Source organism: Pelodiscus sinensis, chromosome 28 (genome assembly GCF_052426305.1).
Source record: "Pelodiscus sinensis isolate ZL-2025 chromosome 28, ASM5242630v1, whole genome shotgun sequence".
Classification (NCBI taxonomy): Eukaryota; Metazoa; Chordata; order Testudines; family Trionychidae; genus Pelodiscus; species Pelodiscus sinensis.
In genome coordinates, this window is record NC_143079.1 from 5,963,827 (window position 1) to 5,988,485 (window position 24,659).

A 24,659-nucleotide genomic window follows, 5' to 3' on the forward strand; every position below is an offset into this window, starting at 1 on the left:
GAGCTGGAGGGGGCTGCATCATAGAGGATGCTGGAGCTAGAGGAGGGCTGCGTCATGGAGGATTCTGGAGCTAGGGGGCTGTGTCATGGAGGATGCCGGAGCTGAGGGGGGCTGTGTCATGGAGGATTCTGGAGCTAGGGGGCTGTGTCATGGAGGATGCTGGAGCTGAGGGGGCTGCGTCACGGAGGATTCTGGAGCTGGAGGAGGGCTGTCATGGAGATGCTGGAGATGAGGGGGGCTGTGACATGGAGGATGCTAGAGCTGAGGGGGCTGTGACATGGAGGATGCTGGAGGTGGAGGAGGGTTATGTCATGGAGGATGCTGGAGCTGGGGGCTGTGTTGTGGAGGATGCTGGAGCTGAGGGGGGCTGTGTCATGGAGGATGCTGGAGCTGAAGGGGGCTGCATCACAGAGGATGCTGGAGCTGAAGGGGGCTGTGTCATGGAGGATGCTGGAGCTGGGGGCTGTGTTGTGGAGGATGCTGGAGCTGAGGGGGGCTGTGTCATGGAGGATGCTGGAGATGAGGGGGGCTGTGACATGGAGGATGCTGGAGCTGGGGGCTGTGTTGTGGAGGATGCTGGAGCTGAGGGGGGCTGTGTCATGGAGGATGCTGGAGCTGAAGGGGGCTGCATCACGGAGGATGCTGGAGCTGAAGGGGGCTGTGTCATGGAGGATGCTGGAGCTGAAGGGGGCTGTGTTGTGGAGGATGCTGGAGCTGCGGGGGGCTGTCTCCCAGCACTGAGTGCTACCTGACCCTGGATGCTCCTTTTCCTCAGGTCACCTCAAACCTCGGGAAGCTGATCCTGAAGGAGGAGATGGAGAAATCTATCCCCATCCGGAGGAAAACCCGCTCGCTCCCAGACCGAACGCCCTTCCACACCTGTGAGTGGGGCTGGGCGGTGACCCAGACCTGCCCCCCTCTGCTCGTCCCCTTCTCTGATGCTCAGACCCTCTCCCCAGGCCTTTCCCGGCAGCCCCAGGAGCAGCTCAGATTCCAGCCCGTGCCCGCCCGGGGACCTGCTTTTCGGACGGTTCCGGGTGCTGGGTTTATTATTTGTTAGAGGCTGGGAGGGGAGGAGCCCACAACTCCCCCCGCCCCTCCCCCCCAGCCAGGGCACCTGTCCCTCGGCCTGCAGCGCCCCCTGCTGGGAGAGGCCAGAGCGGCGCCATGGGGCTGCCATCCCCGCTGCACCAGGATTGCCGCAGTAACCATCAGCCCAGAGGTGACCTGGCCTCTTGCTCTTTCTCAGCTCTGCACATTGGGAACTCCAGATCCTCCACCCTTCCGGCCTACGGGAGAAGTACCCTCGCCAGGGTAAGGCCCCGGGCCCCGGCAGGTCCCCTCTTCGCCCTCCCCTCGCTTCTCCTGCCCGCAAAACCCCAAGGAGTCTGGCGTTTTCCGCGTGATGTTCTTATCCGGCTGCATTCGGTGTTCAGCTCCCACCTGGACCGCTCCACCTCGGCCGGGCGGGGACTGTGCCCCAGCTGCGGCTCGTGCCCCAGGCCGGGCTAAGTGCTGGGTAATGCCGCCCGCTGGGTCAGGGCAGGAAGAGGGGTTGCCGGGAATTGAGAGCCGAAGCCAATCAACCCATGGGAGCAGCTGGCTCCGAGCCCTGCTGGGGAGGGGCCCCAGGGCCCTGGGCCTTTGGGCCACTGGTCTGCCTCAGCAGGGCCTGGGAGTCGTTACTTTGCGGCTGCTGGCAGTCTTGTGTGAAATGAGTGTGTTGGGTCTCAGCCCAGAGAGACAGAGCTCCTAGGCGCCAGGCCCAGGCTCCGCGTTCCCCCGGGAGGACCCCCTAAGGCAGGGTGGAGGGCAGCGCAGGGGGACGCTTGCAGGGTGGCCCTCTGGGGCGCAGCTGCTCTGTGGGGACAGAGGGGCCCCACGTTCCTGGAGCTCTCAGTCTGGCCCGTCTCCCCACCTTCCCGTAGCGTCTTGCGTCCGTTTCCGCCCCTCCCAAAGGCAGAGCTGCCCTGAGAGCTGACCCCGTCTGAATTCTGTTTGCAGCTGCAGTCAGCAGAGTTCAGCTCAGCCAGCAGCGAGAAGGAGAGCCCAGGTAAGAGGATGGCCTGCTGTGACCCCTCCCTCCGGGGCCCCGGCATTGGCCCCTGTGGGCAGACAGGCCACTGGGCAGGACGGCCCTTTGGGCCGACCCAGCCTGGCCGTTCTGACGTTCTTAGAAGCCCACGGCACAAGGGACAATCCCGGGGGGGCGGGTGTCTAGTCGGGTGACTCCACTGGGGACCCAGCCAGGCTGTTCCGAGTCGGCGGGATGAAACGCTTGCTCGCCTCAGCCCCACAGGGCCACTGTGCAGCACGCCCCGTAGGCCAGACCCACAGCTGGGCTCTGTGCCTGGTGTCCTCTCGTCATCTCTCGCCCAGCCCCACAGGCTGTTGAGTTAGCTGCCCCACTTACGCCGGGGAGGGACAGGTGGGTTTGGTCTGGGTGGCCTCAGAGAGGGCTGGAGACAGAGATCTAGGATGGTCACAGGCAGGAGCCGACATTGGACAGCTGTCGGGAAGCCCTTCCTGAGCTGCCGAGTCTCGGTCCCACTTCCCAACTGCACAGGGTCCACCTGGCAGCCCCAGCAGCGAGGCCCAGGGCTGGCTGGATGGTGGAAAAGCCTTCCCCCCTACCCCTAGACATTGGGCACAACACAGTAGCTGAGCAGGGGGTGGCGGAAGCCGACCCGGCTGCTGCCAGGCTGTGCCCGTTTGAGGCTCTTTGCTCCCAGCCTGTCCCCGGCGCCTGCTTGATGCAGGGTGTGCTGAAGACCAGCTGTGAGCAGAGTTCCCTCTAAGCCGAGCGCTTGTGCGGCCCCCCAGGAGAGATTCAAATGCCTCCCCGCTGGTTAGCAGAGCACCCGCAACCTGGCAGCATGTGTTTCTGTTGGTGGTGCACATCCACTCATGCCTCGGTGCACATACACAAAATGTATTCCGCACATGGCTGGAAACATTAGCGGGATCCTTGGCCGTGACCCCATCGCTGCTGGCTGGGCAGTGACTCACGCCAATGGTTGCCAGCACCTGTGCGGCCACTGCCCTTTATCATTTGATGTTGGGATGTGCGTCCACGGAGGGTTAAATTCGGGCCTCCCCTCTGAGTAAGAGATCCCAGGCCAAATCCTCCACCGGGATAAGCGCTGCTGCTTCTGTGAAACCCAGGAGGCTTCCGCTGCCCTCGTGGGACGAGGGTCCCGCCCCTGGTGCTTAACGAGCTGGGGCCCGCGGGCCCTGCACTCACAGCTGGGGGGGGGGGTCTCGTCGGGGAAGAGGAGCGGCTGGAGCTGGGGTTCTCTGAGCCCTTTTCTTTGTGTTTTACAGGCCTGCAGGTAGGCGCGTGCCCTGCGGCTGGAGGGGAGACGCTGGGAGCTCGGATGTATCTTCGGGAAGGCAGGGGGAGAAGTGCCCCTCCCTTCCGCTGCAGGCTCAGCCTCTGCCAACCCCGCCTGGCTGGCACCGGCCGCCAGGGAGACAGAGCTCAGCAGCGCGGGGGCTGCTGGTGCCGAGACTCAGACCGGACCAATGGGGCCGACAGAGACTGGGGCAGGGTGGCGGGGCAGGGAGGGGGCGGGCAGTGCTGGAGGAGAGACGGACGGACGGAGACAGAGAAACCCAAAGAGGCAGGATGGGCCGGGGAGGTAGGGAGAGAGGGAGACGGTGCTCACGGTGTGGGAGAGAGAGACAGTGGAGAGGGATTTAGGAGCTCGGGTGGGAGAGAGACAGTGGAGAGGGATTTAGGAGCTCGGGTGGGAGAGAGACAAGAGAGACAGGGATGTAAGAGCTAGGGTGTGGGAGAGAGACAGTAGAGAGGGATTTAGGAGCTCGGGTGGGAGAGAGACAGTGGAGAGGGATTTAGGAGTGGGAGAGAGACAGTAGAGAGGGATTTAGGAGTGGGAGAGAGACAGTAGAGAGGGATTTAGGAGCTCGGGTGGGAGAGAGACAGTAGAGAGGGATTTAGGAGCTCGGGTGGGAGAGAGACAGTGGAGAGGGATTTAGGAGTGGGAGAGAGACAGTAGAGAGGGATTTAGGAGCTCGGGTGGGAGAGAGACAGTAGAGAGGGATTTAGGAGCTCGGGTGGGAGAGAGACAAGAGAGACAGGGATGTAAGAGCTAGGGTGTGGGAGAGAGACAGTAGAGAGGGATTTAGGAGTTCGGGTGGGAGAGAGACAGTGGAGAGGGATTTAGGAGTGGGAGAGAGACAGTAGAGAGGGATTTAGGAGCTCGGGTGGGAGAGAGACAGTGGAGAGGGATTTAGGAGTGGGAGAGAGACAGTAGAGAGGGATTTAGGAGCTCGGGTGGGAGAGAGACAGTAGAGAGGGATTTAGGAGCTCGGGTGGGAGAGAGACAGTGGAGAGGGATTTAGGAGCTTGGGTGGGAGAGAGACAGTAGAGAGGGATTTAGGAGCTCGGGTATGGGAGAGACAGTAGAGAGGGATTTAGGAGCTCGGGTGGGAGAGAGACAGTAGAGAGGGATTTAGGAGCTCGGGTGGGAGAGAGACAGTAGAGAGGGATTTAGGAGCTCGGGTGGGAGAGAGACAGTAGAGAGGGATTTAGGAGCTCGGGTGGGAGAGAGACAGTAGAGAGGGATTTAGGAGCTCGGGTGGGAGAGAGACAGTGGAGAGGGATTTAGGAGCTCGGGTATGGGAGAGACAGTAGAGAGGGATTTAGGAGCTCGGGTATGGGAGAGACAGTAGAGAGGGATTTAGGAGCTCGGGTGGGAGAGAGACAGTAGAGAGGGATTTAGGAGCTCGGGTATGGGAGAGACAGTAGAGAGGGATTTAGGAGCTCGGGTGGGAGAGAGGGTCGACAGGGATTTAGGAGCTCGGGTGGGTGCAGAGAGCCTGGCTGCAGCCCATCACCCGGGGGCTGGCAGGGATCTCTGGCAGAGTTGGTGGGACTCGGCGTGGGAAGGCCCGTCTGCCCGCCCGCACTGACTGTGGGTTTTGCTCCCTGCAGAACGGCCAGCGGGGCAGGATGGACAGAGGGAACTCCCTGCCCAGCATGCTGGAGCAGAAGGTGAGAGCCGCAGCGCAGGCCTGGAGACGCGGCAGCCCGGGGCCAGCGTGCAGGGCCCCTGCTCACACGTTTCCTTGCTCCCTGCCCTGGCTGGTGCCTGCGGGTTTGCGGGGGGAGGGGCCCCCTGCACTGCAGGCCGAGCTGGGGGGTGGGGGCGGATGGAGTGGGCACTGGCATTTCAAGGAACCCGGCTGTTTAGCTGCCTGCTTCCTGCTTCTCAGATTTACCCCTACGAGGTGCTGGTGGTGACGAACAGGGGTCGTGTGAAACTGCCTCCAGGCGTGGACAGGACAAGACTAGAGGTACGGCCCTGCAGCGCCTGCGCCCAGCGGAGAGAGGGACCCAGGAAACCACTGCTGACAGATCCCAGTGCTGGAGCCGAGGGGGCTGTGCTGTAGTGAATGCAGGAGCTGAGGGGGGCTATGCCATGAAGGATGCTGGAGCTGAGGGGGGCAGTGCCATGGAGGATGTTGGAGCTGACGGGGGCAGTGCCATGGGGGGATATTGGAGCTGAGGGGGGCTGTGCCATGGAGCATGCTTGAGCTGAGAAGGGCTGTGCCGTGGGGGATGCTGGAGCTGAGGGGGGCAGTTCCATGGAGGATGTTGGAGCTGACGGGGGCAGTGCCATGGGGGGATGCTGGAGCTGAGGGGAGCTGTGCCATGGAGCATGCTTGAGCTGAGAAGGGCTGTGCCGGGGGGGATTATGGAGCTGAGGGGGGCAGTTCCATGGAGGATGCTGGAGCTGACGGGGGCAGTGCCATGGAGGATGCTGGAGCTGAGGGGGGCAGTGCCATGGGGGGACGCTGGAGCTGAGGAGGGCAGTGCCGTGGAGGATGCTGGAGCTGAGGGGGGCTGTGCCATGAAGGATGCTGGAGCCGAGGGGGCTGTGCTGTAGTGAATGCAGGAGCTGAGGGGGGCTGTGCCATGAGGGGATATTGGAGCTGAGGGGGGCTGTGCCGTGGGGGATGCTTGAGCTGAGAAGGGCTGTGCCGGGGGGGATGCTGGAGCTGAGGGGGGCAGTGCCATGGAGGATGCTGGAGCTGAGGGGGGCAGTGCCATGGGGGGACGCTGGAGCTGAGGAGGGCAGTGCCATGGAGGATGCTGGAGCTGAGGGGTTGCTGGGTAAAGCAGCTGCAGAAATAGACAGAGGAGATGGGGAGGGGGAGGAGAGAATGAATGCATTATGGCTCCTGGACTTGGACCCCCCCCATCACCACCCCATCCACAGGCTTCCCCCCTCCCTCGCTTTCCCTCTTCTGCACTGAAGCTCGGGGCCTTCACCCCGTGGCTGCATGTGGGGAGTGCCAGGCCCAGCAAACACCACGGGCAGCGCCCAGAGTGGGCACTTGCAGGGTGCGGTCGGGAACTCCGCCGCCCAGGAGTGCTCAGCGCCTGCAGGTGCCCGAAGAGAATCTCTAGCACCCTCGTCTCCACTCCACGTGGCAGCGGGGTAGCCGAGGTGTGACTAGACATCCCCGAGCTAGCTGTGTGGGGCTTGTCCACGTGGGTGGGGTGCAGTGGTCCAGCCTAACGTGGGAATGGAAACGGCTATTGTGAATCAGCCACAGATCTCTGGCCGGATGCTGTGGTAGGGGCTGGGATCAGTTTCGCTTAAACTGATTTGTTGTGACAGGTTTACTCTCGTTCCAAATAAGCCATTCAGAAACTGAAATCAGAAAGCGGCTTCGCGGAGGTTTGCACTGATTTAACTAAACCAGTTTAAACCTTCCTATGTAGACAAGGCCTTGCATTGCTTTAAACTTAGCTTGCGTTGTTTTCATTTGTGCCTGTAAATTTGCAGGGTAGGCTAAACCGCTGTAACATGTAAAGGCAAAATTAGAGAGTCTACCCTGGGCTTTGCATTCGTTTAACTAAATCGTTTTTAAACCAATTTAAGCTCAACTAACGCAATTTCTGTGTGTAGACATATCGGCTACGTCTACACTGGCACCCTTTTCCGGAAATGCTTAAAACGGAACAGTTTTCCATTATAAGTATTTCCGAAAAAAGCGCGTCTACATTGGCAGGATGCTTTTCCAGAAAAGCACTTTTTCCGGAAAAGCGTCCGTGGCCAATGTAGACGCGCTTTTCCGCAAAAAAGCCCCGATCGTCATTTTCGCGATCGGGGCTTTTTTGCGGAAAAGACTACTGTGCTGTCTACACTGGTGTTTTTCCGGAACAGTTTTTCCGGAAAAGGACTTTTGCCCGAACAGGAGCAGCATAGTTTTTCCGGAAAAACACTGACAATTTTACAGTAGATCGTCAGTGCTTTTCCAGAAATTCAAGGGGCTAGTGTAGACAGCTGGCAAGTTATTCCGGAAAAGCAGCTGCTTTTCCGGAATAAGTGGCCAGTGTAGACACAGCCATCTAGTCTGAGGGTTTGTACTAGGATTGAATGGGAAACAGATTTTCCATCTTGAGGGAAATACTACCATTTACAAAAAATCTATACCAAAAACACAGTGAAAACAAAAAAAAATGGAATTTCTTGCAAAACTAAATTCCAGGGTTTTTTTTTGTTTGTTTGTTTTTAGGCTGATCAAAATGTTTTGTTTCAATGAAATAGTTTCATTTTGATTTTGTGAAAAGCTGTATACAATTTAAAAAACTGACATGAAAATTTGATTCAAAATGGAAAATAGAATTTTCCTAGCAAAACACAGTGGTACGTGCATGTGTGTATTCACATGCACACACTGATCTGGCACAAACACGTGCATACACAAACTGACTTCACACACGCGCGTGCAAACACACTGATCAGTCAGTCACCTGCAGTCACTGACTGGGGGCAAGTACCTACATGCACAGATCTGGGGCATGCACACACTGACTGATCTGACGTGTGCACACGCACATGCAAAATATGAACTGATGCACGCACACAGTTCTGGTGCACACAAGCACACACACATATACAGAGAGAGAGATTTTGTGTGTGCATATACACTGACCTGGCACACATGTCAAACATGCATGCACACACACAGATCTGGGACACACACAAATGCACACATACACAGAAAGATTGTGTGCATGTGCACACACAATGACCTGGCATACACAGGGTACATCTACACAGCAGGGCTTAACTCAAAATAAGCTACGCAACTTGAGCTACGCTAATTGTGTAGCTTAAGTCGAAATTGCTTATTTCAAATTTGGGCACATCTACACAGCACTTACTTTGAAATCAAGCTCTCTTCTTCCGACTTCCCTTACTCCTCCTACAATGTGGGTTACAGGAGTTGGAGTAAACAGTCTTCCAGCTCAACATTTTGACATGCTGAAATACCTGCCTGCTCTGTAAACGCGGACTATGCTATTTCGGAATAACGTCCATTATTCCAAAGTTACACTGCTGTATAGACATACACACACAGATCTGATGCGTGCATGCGTGCGCACACGCATATACACACACAGAGATTTTGTGTGTGCATATACACTGACTTGGCACACATGTCAACCATGCATGCCCACACACAGGGTACGTCTACACAGCAACATTCTTTTGAAATAACGTAGTCCGCGTCTACGCAGCCGGGAGTTATTTCGAAAAAACGTCAAAATACTGTCAAGCTGGAGGACTTCTTACTCCGACTCCTGTAACCCTCCTTGTGCGAGGAAGAAGGGCATTTCGAAATCAGTGCTGTGTAGACACTCCCCATTTCGAAATAAGCTATTTCGACGTAAGCGACGCAATTAGAGTAGCCTATTCCGAGTTAAGCCCTGCTGTGTAGACACACCCACAGAGATCTGCCACACACACAGATCTGATGCGTACGCACACACGATTTTGTGTGCACAGGCGCACCGCTCTGGCACCCATGCACTCCGAGGTGGCGCGTGCACATACCTGCGCCCAGAGCGACCCGTGCTGAGCTCCCACTGTTCTTCTCCCTCCAGCGGCACCTGTCCCCGGAGGATTTCCTGCGCGTCTTCGAGATGTCCCCGGAGGAGTTCTGCAAGCTGGCCCTGTGGAAGCGCAACGACCTGAAGAAGAAAGCGTTCCTCTTCTGAGCCAGCCCATGCCCTGAGCTCAGCTACTGTCCAACCCAATCTCGCATCGCAGCTGCTTTAGGGCTCCTGAGCCGCCGGTCTTAACACCTGCCTCCCCTCCCCGACGCCCCTCAGGCAAGTTGATCCCTCGGTCCCAGTATTGCCCCTTCCTGGGGTGGAGGCACCGGAGAGCCTCTCCCTGCCCACACCTTCCCCCACGCAGCCAGGGGACAGCGGGCCAGGCCCGTGCCAATCCCACGTGAGCGACTCAGTCTGGGGCAAACCTCGCCATGGAGCCAGGGGAGGGAGAGTGGACTGAGGGGGCAGGAGGAGCAAGCAGACCCAAAGCAGGCCCAGCCGGTCCCAGGCGGAGCTGGATGCAGAGGGGGGAGGCCAGAGAGGGGAGGGAGGGGGCAAGGCGAGGGGAGACGGGGAGCAGCGGTCGCTTTCCCCTCTGGGCGCTCTCTCTCGCGGGCCTAATCCATGGGCCGGGTGGGTGTCGGGACGTCTGAGGGGCCGATTATCAGTGTCCCTCGCGGGGCCGGGGCTGGTTCAGCCGGGACAGGGGCCGTAGCCGCCGGAGGGGTTCTGGCTTTGCTCCCCCGGCTCAGCAGGGCAGGGACACACCAGCAGAGCCCGTTGGTTTAGGCGGGGGAAAATCGGGGCTGCTTGGCCCTGGCTGGCTCCCCCTCTTCAGCACCCTGTTCCCCCCCCACTGCTCCTCTCGGGGCCAGCCCCCCTCCCTGTGGACACTGGCCAGGGGACGTGTGACATCGGCACGGCCGTAACCCTGAGGTGGCTGGTCCGGAGTGGCCACTCGGCCTCGGGGCTGCCATTTGCTTAGCGTAGGCCCCAAAGGGAGACAACTTTATGAGCAGCCCCCCCGCCCCAGAGCAGGGGCCCTTTCATCAGAATCAGGCCCCCCTCGGCGAAGCTGGGGGGGGGGCCAAGGATCCCTCACTAGAGCACGAGAACCAACCCCCTGCGGTCATCTCGGTCTCCCACTCCCACCCGTCCCCCCCTCGGCTCGGTCCCTCGTTCTAACCCCACAACCCAGGCTCTCAACCCACAGCCCCCCCCACCTCTTGCAGCTGCCTCTGGGGGAGGGGTGTGCTGTACTCCACTCTTTCAGTCCTAGTAGCTGATGTTTTTGCTCCCTCCCCACTGACCCCAAGGCCCTGCCCAAGTTTGACAGAGGAGTTTGCCTGGGCTTGAGCCCAGAGTCTAGAAACACCCCCCGCCTGGCAGGCGATCCCCGGCAGCCACCCCCCTCGGTCCTCTCAGCTCGGGTGTCCCCCTCCCCGTCTCTGCCGGCCCTGAGCCCTCAGTGGGATCCGTGCCAGCAGCACACTGCCACCAATGCCGGGCTGTCCCCTGGCCACGCTCCTGGTGACGAGAGGGCTGACAAGAGATGCCCAGTGACAACCAGACCTGCCTGCTGCGGGTGAGCTGGTCACCGAGGCTAGTTAGCCCCGCCGGCGTTAAAGGGGACACTCCCACAGGGTGCCGAGAGCCGGTTGGTCCAGGGGAAGCTGGCCCTGAGACCGGGCACTGTAGGACATACCCCAAATAGACGGCAGGAGGGACTCTCAGCAGATGGGGCCGGTAGGCCCAGGAGGTCTCAGACAAGCCGGCTCTCTCGGTGCCCACGGGTGGAATTTCCTTAGGTAGCGGCAACACTTCCGAGCCTGGTTAGATGCCTCCCTGCCGGCGAGGGGGAGGCCGTAGCCAGTGCAGGGTGAAGGAGCAGAGGGGATGCCACGGCAGAGGCTCTAGACGGAAAGCCAGGCCCGTGCCGTGCCCGGCAGAGATCGGCGTGGCGCTGATCCGTGGTGACTCTGGCACACTGACATCTGGGGGAGTTCCTCATGGGGGGCAGGAGAGCGCAGGGGTCAGATCCCCCCCATCCCATCTGGGCCGCGGCACCTCCCAGGCCTGCAGGAGCAAACCCATGGAGCTAAAAATGCCCTGGGCTTTGGGGTCTTTTTAAAATAACCAGCCGTCGAATAGGGGACCTGCTTCCCACCCCATTCGCCAAAGGATTTCCTGAACTGCTGCTCCTTCCAGCTCCCCCGCTGGATCCTTTTTCTACTGTGCACCCCACTGCTCCCCAGTGCTGGCCCGAGCCCCACGCACTCACGCTTCCCCATCCCAGTGGCCCTCTCCGCACACTCTGTCGGGATGTAAAGAATGTAATTTATTGGGAAATCCGTGGCCCATACTTGCCTTTCACTGCTACTGATACAGACGACATATCTATAAATATATATATAGGAATATGGATTTTTTTTCTGATTTGAATACAGTGATTCACTTCCTCTGTTTAATTTTTGCTGGTGTCAGAGATTCCATGTGAGTGGTTTTTTGCTTCTAATTAAAGGTGAAATGGCTTTATTCAACACCTGCCGCCCCTGGTTTTATTCCTGTTAGCTTTAGAGTGGTGTGAACGATCACCTTGCAGACAAGCATTGTACCGGCCTGGCGAAATTCGGCCTCCCTCCCACACCCCTCGGGGATATTTTTAATCCGAGGTGATAGGCGGGGAAAGTGAGAGCCAAAGAGCCATGAATGCCCAAGAGCGTCCAGGCACTGAGCCCAGCAGTCCAGGTGGTTGATTTTGCTCTCGAGTCTGCTCTCCCCGCTGGCCTCCACTCGACCACGTTCCATGGGTGGCAAATGCCTCCCGGCAGCCCCTCTGGTTTGCCTGCCCGAGTCCCCTTCCGATGCTGGTTCTGGCTTCCCAACGCCTGGTCCCACAGCGGAGTTGCGTTTCCAAGGGACGACGGTTCAGGGATGGGGTCTCCCCTGGTGGCGGCAGCACCGCGGCCGGAGAGGACAGAGGAAAGGCCTAGGCAGTTTCTCGCTCACAAAGAGCAGGACGGCAGCTCCCAGTGGCTCGTATCCTCGGACCCTTGAAGACGCGCAGAGCTATGGGCGAGTCAGCGCTACCGGACTGTGCACAGTGCTGCAATTCTTGCGTATCTCTCTGGCACGGGCAGGTAACGCCTCGAGGATCTCAAAGGAATGGGTATCGCTCCTGGCACATGCAGCCTGCTATTCGTGGGGATGACGGGCTGGATTCCCTTATTAAAGCCACCCCCGCCGGCAGAGGGGTCATCCCTCATCCCCCTAATTGGAAGGAAGGGACAGCAAAAAACGGCACAGAAAGGAGTTTGAACCAGCCCTCTGCCTCCCTGTCACTGTACTGGAACCGGGACAGAAGAATACAGGGGTGCGTGGAATTTTTTAAGAAATGGTTAAATGGACGTGCATAGACAACTGACTAGATATGAGAAGAAAAAAAACATACGACCCAATTTTCAGGCACCAATTGTGTCCCAAGTTGGAGGGCTGGCAGTATGAGCTCCAAGCGTGAGGTGTAAGAACCCCAGGAGTCCCTGACTGCTACACCTACTGCTCTAAGCACTAGGAAACACTCCCTCTTAGGTCCCTGGCCTCCTAGGTGTGAGCGCCAGAGCTGGCAGTCCAAACCATCATGTCCACACTGCTGGGTTTAGCATGCTTGCTCAAGCCCCACTAGAGCGAGTCTGCCTACCCGGGCAGCTGCCGTGTAGACACGCCGGAAGTGTCCCGTTGTCCGTATCGATCCCCCGGCCTTCTCAGGGTTTCCCATTTGGATGCATTTCCCAGCCGCTATCATGTGGGCCCCCTCCCCTCTCTCTCCCACACCTGCAGGGTCAGTCTGCACTGCGCTGAGACAGGGCAGGAGCCCTTCGAACCCGGGTCAACCAACTCAGGCGGGTGGGGGTCGCGCAGAGGGGAAAGGAAGCGGGGGCAAACGCCAGCAGGGAGCGGTTGGCAGAGCCGCCAGGGCCCCGGGCTGCAGCAGGACAGGGCCTGTAAGAAACGGGAAGTTGCTTCTTCCGCTGGGCTATGCGACTAGGGGGTTCAAGGAGCCATCCCGCCTCCTCCCACGCCAGCTGGGAGACCCAACAGAGTCCCCTGTCACAGGCCCGGGCCAGGGAAGTGACGTGCTCCAGGTCACACAGCAAGAGCAGGCTAATGGCAGAGCCAGCAAACCCGGAGTCCTGCCCCCGCCCGGCCCTGCACTGCAACCAGTCCTTGCGGACCTGTGTCCCCAGGCCCCTGCTGCATCGCACGGACCTTCTGCCTCGGGCCCGGGGCATGGCCCGTGTCCACACTGCACGTGGACCGGGCTCGGCCCCAGCCCCAGCCCCCAGCGGCTCCTCGGAGCTGTAGGGCCCGGCGCCCCGTGGCAGGACCGCCCTCGCCCGCCAGGGGGCAGCGATGCTCCGGCACGTCTGCGAAGGCGGCTGCCGCTGGGGCCGGCCCTTCGTGCAGGAATCCCGGGCTCCCCCTCCCCTCCCCTCCCGGCATGGGCTGCGCTGGGGCCGGGGCTCGCGGAGGAGAGGGCGGCCGGAGCCTGCCCCAGCGCCCCCCGGCAGCCACCGCCATGGAGAAGCAGAAAGGTACCGCGCCCCTGCGCTGCGGCCGGCCCGGGGCCCCGCCTGGGGCGAGGGGGGTGCTGGGGGGGGGCTTCCTGGCACCCAGAGGTGCTGGAACTAGGGGTGCGGGTTTGTGTGTGTGTGTCTGTCAATGTGCATTTGTGTGTGTGTGTGTGTGTGTGTGTGTGTGTTTGTGTGTGTGTGTCTGTGCATTTGTGTGTGTGTGTTTGTGTGTCTGTGTCTGTGCATTTGTATCTGTGTGTGTGTGTCTGTGCATTGTGTGAATGTGTGTGTGTTTGTGTGTCTGTGTCTGCATTTGTGTGTGTGTGTGTTTGTGTGTGTCTGTGTGTGTGTGTTTGTGTGTGTCTGTGTCTGTGCATTTGTGTGAATGTGTGTGTGTGTGTGTCTGTGTCTGTATCGTTTGTGTGTGTGTTTGTGTATTTGTGTGGGTGTGTGTTTGTGTAATTGTGTATGTGTATGTATTTGTATTTGTGTGTCTGGGTAATTGTGCTTGTTTATTTGTGTAATTGTGGGGGAGGCAGCACCCCCGGCTTGATGTGGTTGCCATCCCATACAAGGGGGGGAGGGGATGTTACAGTTTAGTTCAACGTCTCCGCTCCCCCAGGATGCGAATTGTTCCCGCGCCATGGCTGGCCGCCCCACACATGCTAGCAGCATGTGTGTCTAGGCGGCGGGTTGCGTGTTCCCTTCCTGTGTGTGTGAGTGCCCGTTGCGTGTTCCCTGCCAGCCAGGCTTTCACATACATGCAGCGGTGCGGCCGGGCCGGTGGGGATGCCCCTCTCGGCTGCGCTGGCTCCTTTGAAAGCCCTCCCGGCTGGTTCTGTGCTCCGGGGAATTTGGTGGGGAGGGGGACGGGGACGGGGACTTCCCGGCTGAGAGCCGTGCCCCGGGCCTGGACCGGCCCTTCTCTCTGCTGCTTGGGAACGCAGAGGGGATTCCTGTAACTGCCATGTCTTCCTCCCTTATCCCTTCGCCTGATGAGTCATCGCGCCGTTGGCCAGCACTGCTCTTGGAATCTGGAGTCCAGGCCGGGAGCCACGGAGATGGAGGGAAGCAACTTCCCTGGGAATGGGGTCAGTGTGGCGCAGGGAACAGAGGGTCTCGGGGGTCCCTCATGCAGGGGCTCTCCCATCCCTCCCTGCTGTTGCCGAGGGGCTGATCGTGCGGGAGGAGACTTTACCTGGCAGGGAGGTGGGAGTCACATCCCGATCCCGGCTGACCCGTTAAAGGACTGTCCGAGGCCCCAGCTGGGGTTGGTTCTGCCTGCTTTGTGCACTCGGCTCTGAGCCTTGCCCCAGCATCTGTATTTCTGGCAGCTTGTCCCATCCCTGAGGATGCTCCATCCCTCTTCCTTCACCTTTTCTCCCCCACCCTGCTTTGGCTGGGCCTGCGCCGCCGATGGGGGCTCGCTGCGTCCCGACATTGCTGCACTGTGCAAAGGTTGCCGGGACCGGGCTGGCTCTGTCCCACGAGGCTCTGATGTGACCATGTGTGGGAGCCGGCTAAGAGAGAGCCCCACCTACGGAGCTGGCTGGGGGCAGCAGACCTGCACTGGTGCCTGGGACGCTGAGCTCTATGGCACACGGGACATGTGTGTGTTGTTTCCGTGCAATAGTGCACACTTCTAGCACGCGTGCAATGCCCTGGGTTTTACACGTACCCTTGGGGTCACCTCAAAGCCAGACCCATCTTCAAGTTTTGGTTCCCTCTGAAAGTTAGGCAGTTATTATTTGGCAGTGCGGTTGAGTGGATAGAGCACTAGGCTGGGAGCCAGGACTCCTTATTGTCTGCTGGCTGACCTTGGTCATGTCACATCATCTCTCTGTGCCTCAGTTTCCCCTCCTATCCTTTATCTTGTCCTGTTAGCTGGTGAGCTCTTTTCGAGCAGGGACCGTCTCTTATTCTGTGCTCAGCGGAGTGGGGCCTTGATCTCCTTTGAGGTCTGTGGGGGTTCGCTCGCGGAAATAGCAGCCGAGGTCTCGGTTAAGGATCGGGCCCCGCTGTGTGAGGTGCTGCACAGACATGCAGGATAAAACCTGAGTCTGCCCAAGCTGAGATGGTGACGCACGGAGGAGCAGACAGTTCAGGAGAAGGGGACGAGATGACAGTGACGCCTTTGCATACGCAAGGAGGCTCCGTCCCCTCTGCTCTGAGCCATGCTGGCCGACTGGTCCCTCCGCCCACACCGGTGACACGGGCTTTTGTGCTGCTTTAAAGAGGAGGCGTTCGAGGCTGGTCCCAGGCAGTCGGGGGCCGGGCGAGGGAAGCCCCCGCAGCAGCCCAGGGCAGTAGCATGACCCCCCCTTTCCCTGGAGTGCTCCGCTCACCTCTCCTGCATGTGGGCTCATGCCTTCCGGGCACATCTCCTGGGGACTCTGCCAGGACAGTGGCCCAGCCCTGTTAGGACCTTACTCCCATGTGCCTTTCCCTGCACCCTCTGGCCCTTCCAGCTCCATGGCGGTGGGCCGCTGGGTAACCAGGAAGGGGACTACTGGCCATGGGAGCCGGGCACGGGGACAGGGCGCCCTGTGGCAGGGGGAGACGGGAAGGGGGGGGCCTGATGTGTTTACCTCCCACGGCTCTTTCTCGCCATGGTAACCGAGGGCGCTGTGTTCGATCTCCGCAGCGTTTCCTTGGCCCGAGGCGTCTGGGGCTGGCGCCTTGCCGGGGGCGCGGTGGAGAGCCCCGGGGTTCTGCAGCCAGGGGGCTCCCCCCCGCCCCCCGGGCGGAAGCAGACACGCACGCCGCCATGTGCTCGCGCATCTGAGCCTGCGCGGGCGCCTCCCGCCACTGCGACGGCCCCCCCGGGTGCACCCCCCCCCCGCAGGCCCACGTGACAAAGCGGGGGCGGTCCCGCGGCACAGGCACCCGCATAGGGGTGCGCACGGCTGCAAAGCCCGGGGTGCCCTCGCTGACTCATCCCCTGCCACGTGCTCCTGCCCCACGCTGCTCCCTGGGGGCCAGGCAACCGGAGAGCCCTGAACCAGCTTGTGGGGGACCATCCTGGACTCGTGTGTGGGGGGGGGGGGAGTTAATGGCAGGACAGGTGCTGTCCGAGCTGGGCTTCTCGCTTGGCGCTGTGGGTGCCCGCCGGCTGAGCATGGGGTTCTGGGGCTACATCACCGTGCGGGAGGGGGAAGAGCTGAGGGGGGATGGGGCCGCCGGGTGGGGAGGAGGAGCGGTGCTGGGAGAGGAGAGCGCAGCAGAGGGGCTGTCATCACTGAGGAATTCAGACTCGGCGGGGGGTGGGACGGGGAGGCGGGGAGCAGGAGGGAGTGCTCAGGGCATGGGCCCCGCCTGGCCTGGCACAGCCGGGCTGGATCCCCAACTCTTCCCGGGGACTCCCTGCATCTGCGCTGGAGGAGCTCGCACTGGGATGCCAGCCTGGCCCGAATTCTCCCACCTGGATTCCCACAAATCAGTAACCCCCCATCCCTCCCCTTCCCAGCACCCTGCTGCCCCTGGACAAGGTGCAGGGAATTAGCCATCCGCCCCTCCCTTCCCCCCTTGCTTTGTTTCTAGGGAAGTCCAGATGTTTGGATCCCCTCCTGCGTTGCTAACCCATCTCCCGCCCAGATGGTTTCTCTTCTCCAGGCAGTGACGGTTTGCACAGCCCCTGCCTGCCCCTGCGCCCGCGCCCTCCCCTTCTCTGAGCAACCCTCCCTTTGTCCCAGTGCCCTGCCCTGCCATGCCCCCGGGGCAGGTGCGGGTACTGGCTGCCCAGGCCCACGACCCAGGGGGCGGGCAGGCCGGGGAACAGGATGGACGAGGCAGCCGGGCGGCCGCGGAGACTTTTGCACACGTGAGCCGCAGATGTGGCCCTGGGGGTCTGAGAATGTGAGGGGGGGCGGCCCCGCCGGGTGATTTATACAGAGGGAGGGAGTCCAATCTGGGCCGGATAAGGGGAGCCAGGCCTCCCTCCGCCACCCCATGGGAGAGCCCAGCAGCCCCTGTGCTGGCTGCCTGCCCGCCTCTCTCTTCTGTTCCGTTCCCCCCTTGCTGTGTCGCCGGCTGCTTTGTGCTCCTCTCCCCTTGGCCCCTTCCCCGAGCTGCTCGCTGCCTGCCCAGCCCTGCCGGGGGTTGCGCGAAGGCAGGGAGCTGGCAACCCCACCACTGCCGGCACTCGTGGGGCCGAGAACAGGGCGCAGCTCACCCAGGGGCTTGTTCCCCCTAAAACCGCCCCGCTGGCTCTCCCGGGACCTGGGCCGTTTACAGCCCCGTGGCATCCCCAGCTGTTTACATGGAGCTCCGCGTTCCCCCACGTGCTTCCTGAGGCGTCGCCTGGCACAGCTCTGGAGCGCTGGAGACAAGGGCTTAATACATATATGGAGATATACCTGTCTCATAGAGAAGCTTGTTGCTGCTCGCTTTAGTAATGCTAACAAGAGAGAACAGACTCAAAGGGAAAGAGAAGTATAAAGGCAAAACACACACGTTCCCTCTCAGGGTGAGTCTAGACTACAGGGTTTTGTCGACAAAACTATATGGCTGTGTCTACACTGGGCCACTTATTCCGGAAAATCAGCCACTTTTCCAGAATAAGCTGTGAGCTGTCTACACTGGCCCCTTGAATTTCTGGAAAAGCACTGACAATCTACTATAAGAAATCAGCTGCTTTTCCGGAAAAACTATGCAGTTCCCGCTTGGGCAAAAGTCCGTTTTCTGGAAAACTGTTCCGGAAAAGGGCCAGTGTAGACAGCACAGTAGTCTTTTCCGGAAAAAAGCCCCGATCGTGAAAATGGTGATCGGGGCTTTTTTCCGGAAAAGCACGTCTACATTGGCCACGGACACTTTTCTGGAAAAAAGGCTTTTCCGGAAAAGCATCCTACCAATGTAGACGCTCTTTTTCCGGAAATACTTATAACGGAAAACTGTTCCATTTTAAGCATTTTTGGAAAATAATTCCAGTGTATCATGCATCTGACGAAGTGGGTCTTTGCCCACGAAAGCTTATGCTCCTACACTTCAGTTAGTCTCTAAGGTGCCACAGGACTCCTCGTCGCTTTTGCAGATTCAGACTAACACGGCTACCCCTCTGATACTATTCCAGTGTAGACGTAGCCTACCTGTGTCTACACTACTGCCAAGTTCTGTCGACATAACTCGGCAGTAAACCTCATTCTACGAGGAATAACGCCTCTTGTTGACAGAGTTCTGTCGACAGAAGGTGTTATTGCATCTACACCCCTCCTTTGAGTCTACACTGTCATGTCTACAAAGCGACTTCCTTTGTCAGCAGAACCTTATGTTGTCTAGATGCTCTTTGTCGACAGAAGCCTATAGTCTAGATATACCCTCTGAGAGGGATCAGTTTGCCTTCAAACATTTAGGCTGCATCTAGACTGGCATGATTTCGCACAAATACTTTTAACGGAAAGGTTTTTCCATTAAAAGTATTTGCGCAAGAGAGCGTCTACACTGGCACGGATGCTTTTGCGCAAAAGACATCTTTTGCGCAAAAGCATCTGTGCCAGTGTAGACACTCTGTTGTGCAAGAAAGCTCCGATGGCCATTTTAGCCATCGGGCTTTCTTGTGCAAGAAATTAACTTGCCTGTCTACACTGGCCCTCTTGCGCAAGAGGGCTTATCCCTGAGCGGGAGCATCAAAGTATTTGCGCAAGAACCACTGATTTTGTACAGTACAAAGTCAGTGTTCTTGCGCAAATACTCGTGGCCAGTGTAGACATGCGGCAAGATTTTGCACAAAATCTTGCCAGTCTAGATGCACCCTTAGGCTGCGTCTAGACTGGCATGATTTTCCGGAAATGCTTTTAACGGAAAAGTTTTCTGTTAAAAGCATTTTTGGAAAAGAGCATCTAGATTGGCACGGACGCTTTTCCGCAAAAGCACTTTTTGCGGAAAAGCGTCCGTGCCCAGTCTAGACGCGCTTTTCCTCAAAAAAGCCCCGATCGCCATTTTCACGATCGGGGCATTTTTGTGGAAAACAAATCTGAGCTGTCTACACTGGCCCTTTTGCGCAAAAGCTTTGCGCAAAAGGGACTTTTGCCTGAACAGGAGCAGCATAGTATTTCCGCAAGAAGCACTGATTTCAGACAGTAGGAAGTCAGTGCTTTTGCGGAAATTCAAGTGGCTAGTGTAGACAGCTGGCAAGATTTTCTGGAAAAGCGGCTGATTTTCCGGAAAATCTGGCCAGTCTAGACACAGCCTTATAGTTTTTTCCTCACTGATATACAGGAAGTCCCCGGGTTACGTACAAGATAGGGACTGTAGGTTTGTTCTTAAGTTGAATTTGTATGTAAGTCGGAACTGGTACATATTGTACCCCAGGTGTCCCTGATTCAGCCGCTGCTGAAACTGACCAGCGGCTGACTCCAGGAAGCCCGAGGCAGAGCTGCTTTGCCCCGGGCTTCCTGGAATCAGCTGCTGATCAGTTTCAGCAGTGGCTGACTTGTGGACACCTGGGGTAGAGCAGCTGGGGTGCTGCTGGGTTGGTCTGGTAGCACTGACCCTCGGCGCTACTGGACCAACCCAGCAGCATCCCAGCTGCTCTGCCCCAGGCGTCGGCCAGAAAAGCCTTGTCTGCTGGGGGGGGGGGGGGGGTGCACTAGCTGCACCCCCCCCACAGACCAGGGAGACACGGAGTGGCTTTTCTCACCATGGAGGATGCAGGCAGTGGGACCACTGCAGCCTGCTGGGGGGGGAGGGGTGCAGCTAGTGTGGGGTTCCCTCACCCTGTTCTTAAGTAGGGGTCCGACATAAGTCAGATCCATGTAACCAGGGGACTGCCTGTACCTGTCTTAGTGCTGGAAGGGACCTTGAGAGGTCATCTAGTGTAGTCCCCTGCCTTCATAGCAGGACCAAGCACCATCCCTCACAGATTTGCCCCAGATCCCTAAATGGTTCCCTCAAGGATTGAGCTCACAACCCTCTATTTAGCAGGCTGATGCTCAAACCAATGTGCTACCCCTCCCCTGTTGGTTGGCCTGGGGCAGCAAGGAGTGGTGGCTACCAAGGGGCCCATCTGGAGTAGCAGGGATACTGATCCAGAAGGCCGGTCGGTCCCCTCTAGCACGGCAGAGAGGGGAGATGGGTGGGGCCAGTTCCTCGCTCGAACAGCTGCGTGGCCCGACCTGCGGGTCAGGGAGTGGGCGGGGAGGGGCAGACACGCCGTTCTGTGTTCCTGACCGGCGTGGCCGGATCGGAAACTGGAATGCCTGGGTGAAACAGGACTTCGGCTTTCCTGGCCCCGGGAGGAGCACGGGACCCCAGATCCGCAGCCTGCCGCGCCGGGCTGTGGTGGGAGGATACAGCACAGTGAGTCCTTCTGTTTTATGAGCCAGGGCTCGGGAGATGGGCGGGGAGCGGGGGCCGTCTCGCTTCTGCGCACCCGGCAGCCCCGGATCAGGCTTTCCCGGCAGCACAGGAGTTTGGGAGCCGTCGGAGCCTCCCCCTCGGCTTGGCCATCCTGTGACGCAGCCAGCCCGTTTCCCTACGCTGCGTGCGCCGAGCAAGGCCCCGTTGTCACACCACAGGGTCTGCCGTTCCCGCGGCCCGGAGGCAGCAGCCTGCCCTGCACTGCAACCCGGTCTGCCGCTGGAGAGCGTGAGTGCAGAGGGGCACTGGAAAAGGGCACCGGCAAGAGCAGAAGCAGGTGCCCCTGGGTGTCTATGGTGGTGCACCTTCGCACGTGCCTTGGCGCACAGTAAAAAATTATTCCACATGTGGCTGGACAGGATCAGAGGAAATATCTGTTGGTTTGTCCACGTAGTTCCAGGTCACGTGCCCATGCATTTGCTTGCGTTGGCGGGGCCGGTGCTGAACGGAGCCGGATAGCCGCAGAGGCTTGTAGATCGTGATTTGGGAGGCTAGCCCGTCCCACTGCCTGTGCTGCCATGGGCCAACCTGCCCTAGCTCAAAGCCAGTGTTTGTGTGTCTGCCAGGGGTCCCTCTAGTGATACACTTTGTTCTGTGCCCTGCGGCACCAAGAGAAGTACAGGCTGCACACGCCCTGGGAGGCTGTAGAGTAGCCCCCAAAGGAAGTGGGATGAACCCCTTCAGAATAGCCAGATAACGTCCCATGGGGGACAGCTGCTCCCGGTTTCCCACAGGGATGAAATCTCCCTGGTAGATTTCGTTCATTGTTTGGAAATGGAGCATGGGGTGTGAGTTGGCGCCAGTGTTCCCTCTCATCTTGTCCAGCCGCGTGTGGAATAATTTTTTAATGTGCGCCGAGGCAGGTGGGAATGTGCACCACCAGTAGAAGCAAAACCCTAGCTGTGGGCGCTGCTCATCCCGGCTGGTGTGTGAGGATGGAGCCTTCGTCTCCAGGGCTCTGTGCCAAGCAGCGGGCAGGGCGGCTGCGTCTGATAGACTCGCTGCTGAGAAACTGCCTGCCCCACCTCCCGCCGTGCCAGGCCAGGGCAGAGGAGGGACGTGATGCAATCTCTCCCCTCCCTTGCCCTTGTGCCTGGCTCCCAGGGGGTGACCTCCCAGGGCCGCCGCGAGCCTGTGGAGGAGCATCTCCCTGAGCCTCCACCTGGGTTCCAGGCGGTGTGTCTGGGGGCGCTGTACCGTGTGCCGGGAGGGGGGGGGCAGTGCGGTGTGTCTGGGGGCACTGTACCGTGTGCCGGGGGGGGCAGTGCGGTGTGTCTGGGGGCGCTGTACCGTGTGCCGGGGGGGGCAGTGCGGTGAGTCTGGGGGCGCTGTACCGTGTGCCGGGGGGAGGGCAGTGGGGTGTGTCTGGGGGCGCTGTACCGTGTGCCGGGGGGGGGGGCAGTGCGGTGTGTCTGGGGGCGCTGTACCGTGTGCCGGGGGGGGGGGGCAGTGTGGTGTGTCTGGGGGCGCTGTACCGTGTGCCGGGGGGTCAGTACGGTGTGTCTGGGGGCGCTGTACCGTGTGCCGGGGGGGGCAGTGCGGTGTGTCTGGGGGCGCTGTACCGTGTGCCGGGGGGAGGGCAGTGGGGTGTGTCTGGGGGCGCTGTACCGTGTGCCGGGGGGGGGGGGGGGGCAGTGGGGTGTGTCTGGGGGCGCTGTACCGTGTGCCGGGGGGAGGGCAGTGGGGTGTGTCTGGGGGCGCTGTACCGTGTGCCGGGGGGGGGCAGTGGGGTGTGTCTGGGGGCGCTGTACCGTGTGCCGGGGGGGGGCAGTGGGGTGTGTCTGGGGGCGCTGTACCGTGTGCCGGGGGGTCAGTACGGTGTGTCTGGGGGCGCTGTACCGTGTGCCGGGGGGGGCAGTGCGGTGTGTCTGGGGGCGCTGTACCGTGTGCCGGGGGGTCAGTACGGTGTGTCTGGGGGCGCTGTACCGTGTGCCGGGGGGGGCAGTGCGGTGTGTCTGGGGGCGCTGTACCGTGTGCCGGGGGGGCGGCAGTGGGGTGTGTCTGGGGGCGCTGTACCGTGTGCCGGGGGGTCAGTACGGTGTGTCTGGGGGCGCTGTACCGTGTGCCGGGGGGGGCAGTGCGGTGTGTCTGGGGGCGCTGTACCGTGTGCCGGGGGGGGCAGTGCGGTGTGTCTGGGGGCGCTGTACCGTGTGCCGGGGGGTCAGTACGGTGTGTCTGGGGGCGCTGTACCGTGTGCCGGGGGGGGGCAGTGGGGTGTGTCTGGGGGCGCTGTACCGTGTGTCTGGGGGCGCTGTACCGTGTGCCGGGGGGTCAGTACGGTGTGTCTGGGGGCGCTGTACCGTGTGCCGGGGGGGGCAGTGCGGTGTGTCTGGGGGCGCTGTACCGTGTGCCAGGGGGGGGGGGCAGTGGGGTGTGTCTGGGGGCGCTGTACCGTGTGCCGGGGGGTCAGTACGGTGTGTCTGGGGGCGCTGTACCGTGTGCCGGGGGGGGCAGTGCGGTGTGTCTGGGGGCGCTGTACCGTGTGCCGGGGGGGGCAGTGGGGTGTGTCTGGGGGCGCTGTACCGTGTGCCGGGGGGGGGCAGTGGGGTGTGTCTGGGGGCGCTGTACCGTGTGCCGGGGGGGGCAGTGGGGTGTGTCTGGGGGCGCTGTACCGTGTGCCGGGGGGGGCAGTGGGGTGTGTCTGGGGGCGCTGTACCGTGTGCCGGGGGGGGGGCAGTGGGGTGTGTCTGGGGGCGCTGTACCGTGTGCTGGGGGGGGGGGCAGTGGGGTGTGTCTGGGGGCGGTGTACTGTGTGCCGGGGGGGGCAGTGGGGTGTGTCTGGGGCCTGTAAAAGTCTTGCTGCCTCCCCCTCGGGGGCTGGGGCCCCTCTCCGGGGTTGTGTGTGGGGGGGGGGGGTCTGTGGGAGCTGTTGTTGACCATGATGTGTCCAGCGACTCCCCAGGGAAGAGCCATGGGGAGCCATCTTCTACCCTGCCCCTCAGACCCAGAGACAAAGGCCTGGGGTGAGCACAGCTCTGCCCGCAGGCCCCATAACCCGGCACTTCCTCCTGGCGCCGAAGGGTCCAGAGAGCAGTGGGCCCCATGCCCGCCGTGGGGAGCAGGGCCCCTGGGCTGCCTTGTGGCTCGTCCCCTCCGGGGGGGAGACCCAGGGCATAGAGTCAGTTGGGGTCTGGCCCTGTCCCACTCCCCTGCAGGGGCAGGAAGGTTCCTGGGGGGGCGGAGGACTCCCTCTTTGGGTGGGACCGAGGGGGGGGCTGAGGGGGGTTTCCCGGGGGGGCGGAGGACTCCCTCTTTGGGTGGGACCGAGGGGGGGGCTGAGGGGGGTTCCCTGGGGGGGCGGAGGACTCCCTCTTTGGGTGGGACCGAGGGGGGAGTCTCCGGGGGGGGCTGAGGGGGGTTCCCCGGGGGGGCGGAGGACTCCCTCTTTGGGTGGGACCGAGGGGGGGCTGAGGGGGGTTCCCTGGGGGGGCGGAGGACTCCCTCTTTGGGTGGGACCGAGGGGGGGGCTGAGGAGGGTTCCCTGGGGGGGCGGAGGACTCCCTCTTTGGGTGGGACCGAGGGGGGGGCTGAGGAGGGTTCCCTGGGGGGGCGGAGGACTCCCTCTTTGGGTGGGACCGAGGGGGGGGCTGAGGGGGGTTCCCTGGGGGGGCGGAGGACTCCCTCTTTGGGTGGGACCGAGGGGGGGGCTGAGGAGGGTTCCCTGGGGGGGCGGAGGACTCCCTCTTTGGGTGGGACCGAGGGGGGGGCTGAGGAGGGTTCCCTGGGGGGGCGGAGGACTCCCTCTTTGGGTGGGACCGAGGGGGGGGCTGAGGGGGGTTCCCTGGGGGGGCGGAGGACTCCCTCTTTGGGTGGGACCAAGGGGGGGGCTGAGGGGGGTCCCATGGGGGGGCGGAGGA

General features: G+C 60.8%; 2 protein-coding genes and 1 pseudogene across 12 annotated transcripts in view; all 3 read left to right on the plus strand.

Moving 5' to 3' along the window:
* The window catches only part of DMTN (dematin actin binding protein), a 48,379-nt gene extending 36,961 nt beyond the window's left edge, over positions 1–11,418 (plus strand). For 5 of the 8 annotated variants that reach the window (XM_075911035.2, XM_075911037.2, XM_075911032.2 and 2 more), the window contains exons 11-14: positions 776–881; positions 1,250–1,314; positions 2,005–2,053; positions 3,325–4,130. In XM_075911035.2, coding sequence (XP_075767150.2) covers positions 776–881; positions 1,250–1,314; positions 2,005–2,053; positions 3,325–3,788 — 684 coding nt within the window. In that variant the 3' untranslated portion in view covers positions 3,789–4,130. Of the gene's footprint in view, positions 1–775; positions 882–1,249; positions 1,315–2,004; positions 2,055–3,324; positions 4,134–4,950; positions 5,018–5,238; positions 5,320–8,926 lie in introns of those variants that run through there. The other 3 variants (XM_075911039.2, XM_075911040.2, XM_075911038.2) reach the window with 3 other exon arrangements.
* Positions 11,419–11,562: 144 nt separating this feature from the next.
* LOC149521324 (histone H2A.V pseudogene) lies at positions 11,563–13,157 on the plus strand (annotated as a pseudogene).
* Positions 13,158–13,337: 180 nt separating this feature from the next.
* Positions 13,338–24,659, plus strand: part of LOC102461513 (actin filament-associated protein 1-like 2) — a 30,178-nt gene continuing 18,856 nt past the window's right edge. Inside the window, exon 1 of one of the 4 annotated variants that reach the window (XM_075911029.2) lies at positions 13,338–13,470. In XM_075911029.2, coding sequence (XP_075767144.2) covers positions 13,377–13,470 — 94 coding nt within the window. In that variant the 5' untranslated portion in view covers positions 13,338–13,376. Of the gene's footprint in view, positions 13,471–13,675; positions 14,541–24,659 lie in introns of those variants that run through there. The other 3 variants (XM_075911028.2, XM_075911027.2, XM_075911030.2) reach the window with 3 other exon arrangements.